This window comes from Mandrillus leucophaeus, unplaced genomic scaffold, assembly GCF_000951045.1.
Source record: "Mandrillus leucophaeus isolate KB7577 unplaced genomic scaffold, Mleu.le_1.0 Scaffold163, whole genome shotgun sequence".
NCBI classification, from domain to species: Eukaryota; Metazoa; Chordata; class Mammalia; order Primates; family Cercopithecidae; genus Mandrillus; species Mandrillus leucophaeus.
Genome location: NW_012101621.1, coordinates 412,572 through 420,007, shown reverse-complemented (window position 1 = coordinate 420,007; position 7,436 = coordinate 412,572). Strand labels below are relative to the sequence as shown.

The 7,436-nt window shown below is 40.0% G+C and overlaps 1 protein-coding gene across 1 annotated transcript in view; it reads left to right on the top strand.

The window, feature by feature from the left end:
* LOC105536795 (olfactory receptor 4K14-like) overlaps nt 1-7,227 on the top strand; it is a 12,724-nt gene extending 5,497 nt beyond the window's left edge. The window contains exon 2 of the mRNA XM_011976279.1: nt 6,273-7,227. Within this exon, the coding sequence (XP_011831669.1) occupies nt 6,273-7,227 (955 nt within the window). The remainder of the gene's footprint in view (nt 1-6,272) is intronic.
* The last annotated feature ends 209 nt before the right edge of the window (nt 7,228-7,436 follow it).

The following is a 7,436-nucleotide window of genomic DNA, read 5'->3' as shown; positions in this document are numbered from 1 at the left end:
GTATGTGTCCAGGAATTTATCCATTTCTTCTAGATTTTCTAGTTTATTTGTGTAGAAGTGTTTATAGTATTCTCTGATGGTAGTTTGTATTTCTGTGGGATCAGTGGTGATATCCCGTTACCATTTTTCATTGCGTCTATTTGATTCTTCTCTCTTTTCTTCTTTATTAGTCTTGCTAGCAGACGATCTATTTTGTTGATTTTTTCAAAAAACCAGCTCCTCGATTCATGATTTTTTTGAAGGGTGTTTTATGTCTCCATCTCCTTCAGTTCTGCTCCGATCTTAGTCATTGCTTGCCTTCTGCTAGCTTTTGAATGTGTTTCCTCTTGCTTCTCTAGTTCTTTTAATTGTGATATTAGGGTGTTGATTTTAGATCTTTTCTGCTTTCTCTTGTGGGTATTTAGTGCTATAAATTTCCTTCTACACACTGCTTTAAATGTGTCCCAGAGATTCTGGAATCTTGTCTCTTTGTTCTCATTTATTTCAAAGAACATCTTTATTTCTGCCTTCATTTCGTTATTTACCTAGTAGTCATTCAGGAGCAGGTTGTTCAGTTTCCATGTGGTTGTGTAGTTTTGAGTGAGTTTCTTAGTCCTGACTTCTAATTTGATTAGAAGTGTGCACTGTGGTGTGAGAGACAGTTTATTGTGATTCCTGCTCTTTTATATTTGCTGAGGAGTGCTTTACTTCCAACTATGTGGTCAATTTTGTAATAAGTGTGACATGGTGCTAAGAAGAATGTATATTCTGTTGATTTGGGATGGAGAGTTCTGTAGATGTCTTAGGTCTTCTTGGTGCAGAGCTGAGTTCAAGTCCTGGATACCTTTGTTAACTTTCTGACTCATTGATCTGTCTAATATTGACAGTGGAGTGTTAAAGTCTCCTATTATTATTGTGTGGGAGTCTAAGTCTCTTTGGAGGTCTCGAAGGACTTGCTTTATGAATCTGGGTGCTCCTGTATTGGGTGCATATATATTTAGGATAGTTAGCTCTTCTTGTTGAATTGATCCCTTTACCATTATGTAATGGCCTTCTTTGTCTCTTTTGATCTTTGTTGGTTTAAAGTCTGTTTTATCAGAGACTAGGATTGCAACCCTTGCTGTTTTTTTGTTTGTTTGTTTGTTTGTTTGTTTGTTTGTTTGGTTTTCATTTGCTTGGTAGATCTTTCTCCATCCATTTATTTTGAGCCAATGTGTGTCTCTCCATGATATGGGTCTCCTGAACACAATACACTGATGGGTATTGACTCTATCCAATTTGCCAGTCTGTGTCTTTTAATTGGGGTATTTAGCCCATTTACATTTAAGGTTAATATTGTTAGGTGTGAATTTGATCCTGGCATTATGATGTTAACTGGTTACTTTGCCCGTTAGTTGATGCAGTTTCTTTCTAGCACTGATGGTCTTTACAATTTGGCATGTTCTTGCAGTGGCTGGTACTGGTTGTTCCTTTCCATGTTTAGTGCTTCCTTCAGGAGCTCTTGTAAGGCAGGCCTGGTGCTGACAAAATCTCTCAGCATTTGTTTCTCTATAAAGGATTTTATTTTTCCTTCACTTATGAAGCTTAGTTTGGCTGGATATGAAATTCAGGGTTGAAAACTCTTTTCTTCAAGAATGTTGAATATTGGCCCCAACTCTCTTCTGGCTTGTAGAATTTCTGCCGAGAGATCTGCCATTAGTCTGATGGGTTTCCTTTTGTGGGTAACCCAACCTTTCTCTCTGACTGCCCTTAATATTTTTTCCTTCATTTCAACCTTGGTGAACCTGATAATTATGTGTCTTGGGGTTGCTCTTCTCGAGGAGTATCTTTGTATTGTTCTCTGTATTTCCTGAATTTGAACGCTGGCCTGCCTTGCTACATTGGGGAAGTTCTCCTGGATAATATCCTGAACAGTGTTTTCCAGGTTGGTTCCATTCTCGCCATCACTTTCAGGTACAGCAATCAGACGTTGATTTGGTCTTTTCACATAGTCCCATATTTCTTAGAGCCTTTGTTCCTTTCTGTTTACTCTTCTTTCTCTAAACTTATCTTCTCACTTCATTTCATTAATTTGATCTTCAATCACTGATACCCTTTCTTCAACTTGATCGAATTGGCTACTGAAGTTTCTGCATGCATCATATAGTTCCCATGCCATGGTTTTCAGCTCCATCAGGTAATTTAAGGTCTTCTCTACACTGTTTATTCTAGTTAGCCATTTTTCTAATCTCTTTTCAAGGTTTTTAGCTTTCTTGTGGTGGGTTCAAACGTCCTCCTTTAACTTGGAGATATTTGTTATTACTGACCTTCTGAAGCCTACTTCTGTCAACTCATCAAAGTCATTCTCCATTCAGGTTTGTACTGTTGCTGGTTAGGAGCTGCAATCCTTTGGAAAAGAGTCACTCTGGTTTTTAGAATTTTCAGCTTTCCTGCTGTGGTTTCTCCCCATCTTTGTGGTTTTATCTACCTTTGGTCTTTGATAATGGTGACCTGCAGATGGGGTTTTGGTGTGGATGTCCTTTTTTTTTTATGTTGATGCTATTCCTTTCTGTTTGTTAGTTTTCCTTCTAACAGTCAGGACCCTCAGCTGCAGGTTTGTTGGAGTTTGTTGGAGGTCCACTCCAGACTCTGTTTGCCTAGGTATCACCAGCAGTAGCTGCAGAACAGCAAATATTGCTGCCTGATCCTTCCTCTGGAAGCTTTGTCTCAGAGGGGCACTCAGTTGTCTGAGGTGTCAGTCGGCCCCTACTGGGAGCCGACTGACAAGTTAGACTACACAGGGGTCAGGCACCCACTTGAACAGGCAGTCTGTCTGTTCTCAGAGCTCAAACACTGTGCTGAGAGAACCACTGGTCTCTTCAGAGCTGTTAGACAAGGATGTTTAAGTCTGCAGAAGTTTCTGCTGCCTTTTGTTCAGCTATGCCTTGCTCCCAGTGGTAGAGTCTACAGTGGCAGGCAGGCTTCCTTGAGCTGCGGTGGGTTCCACCCAGTTTGAGCTTTCTGGCCGCATTGTTTACCTACTCAAACCTCAGCAAAGGTGACGCCCCTCTCCCAGCCAGGCTGCTGCCTAGCAGTTCGATCTCAGACTGCTGCCCTAGCAGTGAGCAAGGCTCCATGGGCGTGGGACCCGCTAAGCCAGGTGCGGGATATAATCTCCCAGTGTGCCATTTGCTAAGACCATTGGAAAAGCGCAGTATTAAGGTGAGAGTGTACTGATTTTCCCAGTACAGTCTGTCACGGCTTCCCTTGGCTAGGAAAGGAAAATTCCCTCACCCCTTGCGCTTTCTGGGTGAGGCAATGCCCTGCCCTGCTTTGGCTCATCCTCCGTGGGCACCACCCCCTGTCCAACCAGTCCCAATGAGATGAACCAGGTACTGCAGTTGGAAATGCAGAAATCACCCGTCTTCTGCATCAATCACACTGGGAGCTACAGACTGCAGCTGTTCCTATTTGGCCATCTTGGAAAGGGCCCTCAAGTTACATCTTTTTATGTTACCTATATCTTAACAAATTTTTGTAGTTACTGTTACTTTAATAGTTTTGTCTTTTAGCCTATATGCTAAGGACATCAATGGTTTACACACAATTACAATATCAGAGTACTCTAAATTTATCGTTGTACTTATTTTTATTATTACTTTTATACCTTCAGATTTTTTATGAACTCTAGCATTCTTTTCTTTCATATTGAAGAACTCCCTTTAGAATTTCTTGTAAGACATGTCTGGTGTTGAAAAAAGTTCCTCAACTGTTTTTTGTCTGAGAAATGTCTCTCCATCATGTTTGAAGTATTGCTTTGCTGGGTACAGCACTCTCAGCTGACTGACAGATTTTTTTTTTCTGTCAGCATTATAAATACGTTATCTCACTCCCTCCTGCCTTGTAAGATTTCTGCTAAGAATTCTGCTGCCAGACACATCAAAACTCCTTTATATGCTATTTGCTTCTTTTCTCTTGTTGCTTTTAAAATCCTCTCTTTGTATTGATCTTTGAGAATTTATTATATGCCCTGGGAGTCTTATTCAATTGATCTTCTTGATAATCGTAAACATTCTTGTACTTGGATATTTACATCTTTCTCTGGGTTTGAAAAGTTTTCTGATATTATTTCTTTGCATAATTCTCCTATACCTTTTCTTTCTCTACTCTCCCTTAAAGGCCAATTATTCTTATATTTGCTCTTTTGATGCTATATCATAGATTTTGTAAGTGTTTTTTAATTGTTTTCATTCTTTCTTTTTTCTTTTCTGACTGTGTATTTTCAAATAGCCTGTCTTCAAGCTCATCATTTTTTTTAGTTTGCTTATCAAGTCAGCTAGCACCATGGTAAGTTACACCTGAATCCCACAGTCTTCCAGACTAGAACAGTACTGCAGTTTACCTGAGGTCTGCAGCCATTGCTGCCTGACTGCCCCTGATATTTATTCAGAGCCTGAGGCCACTTTGCAGGCTGGTGGTGAAGCTGGTTGGTACTTAGGTCCATCCCAACCGGGCTGAAGATTTTTTTTTTCTGGCCCAGGGTGGGTCTAAAAGTTCTATCTGAAAGTTCTAGCCTGCCATCAGGAGTCACAGATTTCTTCCCAGTGATATGTTTTACTGTGGTGAAGCTGGTGCTGAGTTCCAAGGCAAAGTCCTCTGCATACTTCCTCTTATTCCCCAAAGTAAAAGAAGTCTTTCCTGACTGCACTGCCTGGATGCAGACAATCCAATGACTACCACAACTGATGTTTCACTGAGTTGCACCTAATGCCCACAGCTTTCCAGGGCAGCATATCATTGCGGTTTGTCCGAGGGTTGCAGTCACAAGGACCTGCCTGCCATTGAAATTTACTCATGGTATGAATCCATGTTAGTCCTTCAGCAGTGAAGCTAGGTTGAAACTTGTGTTCCTTCCACTATGGTGGTGGATTCCTGTCTGGCCTAGGCAGATTTAAGCTGACTTGTGGGCACCAGCCTAGAAGTAGGGGCTGTGGGGTTCTGCCTGCTGTTGTTTTGCTGTGGTGTCACTGGTAATGAGTTCCAAGGCAAAATCCCCTGCAAACTTCAGCTTCTTCTTCTAAATGGACAGATTATCTTTCCATGCTGCACTGCTTGAGGTTGGAGGAGAGGTAATGTAGGCAATGCAAGATTCTTGTTTCTACCTTCTTTAATACATCTTTTCTTGTTAAGAAGCTAAAACTAGAAACTGTGATATCTCACCTGGTTGGTTTATCTCTAGTAAAGATGTTCTCATGTGTGGATATTTGTTCAATTTGATGTTCATACTGGGTGATCATAGAGTTATAAGGAGCTTCCATTCAGAGTTAAGTTCAGAATATGAATCTAGTGGCCTTCCATTATGGTTAGTCTCATTTTTACATGACTCTTCACAGATTTTTCATAATCCATTTTGTTTACTAGGTAAATTTTATTTAATTGTAGGTTTTAATTAATGATAAGTTATGTGCCTGGTTTTGTATTTAAATTATCATGCAATGTTCTCACTCATAAGTGGGAGTTGAACAATGAGAACACACGGACACAGGGAAGGGAACATCACACAACAGAACCTGTCAGGGGGTTAGGCACTAGGGGAGGGATAACATTAGGAGGAATACCTAAGGTAGATGACGAGTTGATGGGTGCAACAAACCACCATGGCACATGTATACCTATGTAACAAACCTGCATGTTCTGCACATGTATCCCAGAGCTTAAAGTATAATAAAAAAATTATCATGCAAGATATGACCTTCTATGTAGCTTCTATCTAAGAGATTGTCTCAACATATATTTTAGAGTGATAAGCTAAAAAATTAGTTTTATGATGCCTTATATAAATGATATAGAGAAACCGTAATGTTGTATTATGTAATTTGTACTGAATTCCAACATCCCTTCACCATCATCTTTCTAAGTGTATAACCCAAGTTTTAGTTACTTAGTATAATGGTTGGCGATGGTGCCCCATTAGATTCTTCTTTCTGAACTAGAGGAATCGCTAGTTTCTGGGGATGCCACAATCTTTTTAGCCTTTCAATTTGCTATCCTGCTTTCTTTATCTTCTTCTTGTGAGAACCACCTTCTCAATAAACTCAATAAATCATTTTCATAACAATCTCATCTCAGACTTTGTCTCTTAGCCAATTGTAGAGAGCTTCTCTTTTGGGGATAATACTATGTATATTAGGCCAGGATTTATCTTCACAATTATACTTTTTGCTATCAGATATAGATCTAAATTTTAATATGAGCACCCAATTCTAAAAACTAAGCACCCTTCATCGCACTGACTGATCATTTGTTCTCTCTAGGTTCACACTGAATAAATTGGATAATAGAAATCAGTCTGTAATTTCAGAATTTGTGCTTCTGGGACTTTGCCATTCATGGAATATTCAGGTTATACTCTTAATAATATTTTTTATGCTTTACCTGATCATTGTATCTGGAAATATTGTCATTATGATCTTAATCATCAGTGATTCCCATCTCCATTCACCAATGTACTTCTTATTGGCCAACCTGTCCTTTGTTGATATGTGGCTTTCCTCCATCACCACTCCTAAGATGATTACAGACTTTCTCAGGGTGGAAAAGACCATTTCCTTTGGAGGCTGCATGTCCCAGATCATTTTTGTGCATTTTGTTGGAGGAGGTGAGATGGCGCTACTGGTGATAATGGCCTATGATCGCTATGTGGCAATCTGCAAACCACTCCACTACTCCACCATTATGAGCCTACAAAGATGTATTGGACTGGTGTTGACTTCCTGGACTATTGGCTTTGTGCATGCCATGAGTCAAATGGTTGTGATTGTTCAGCTGCCATTCTGTGGCCCCAGGGAAATAGACAGCTTCTTCTGTGATATACCACTGGTAATCAAGCTAGCCTGTGTGGATTCCTCTAACTTGGAAATGTTAATGAATGGTGACAGTGGAATTCTGGCCATGACTTGCTTTATTCTCTTGCTGACCTCCTACTCATATATTCTTCTCACTGTCCATCGAGGCTCTAAAACTGGGGCTTCTAAGGCACTCTCTACCTGCACTGCCCACATCACAGTGGTGGTGCTTTTCTTTGGGCCCTGCATCTTCATCTATGTGTGGCCACTCAGCATCACCTGGGTGGACAAATTTCTTGCTGTGTTCTACTCTGTTATTACCCCTCTCCTAAATCCAGCCATTTATACCCTGAGAAATAAAGAGATGAAAAATGCTATGAAGAGGTTTAGAAGCTATTACATAGATTCCAAGGTAAATATTTAATGCCCACAAGCCTCAATGGGAGTACTTCAAATTGACTATATTGTCATTGAAAAATAGGTTGAGAATTCAGAGCATTTAGCTTATCTATATGTTGGTCCTGGCTTCAGACACAGGAATAGAGTTAATAAAATTAGGAGAATTTCAATATTTCCTAATCAACCAGCAAACACCAGGAAATCTTTTTCTAAAACCCAGACACTACAGATCTT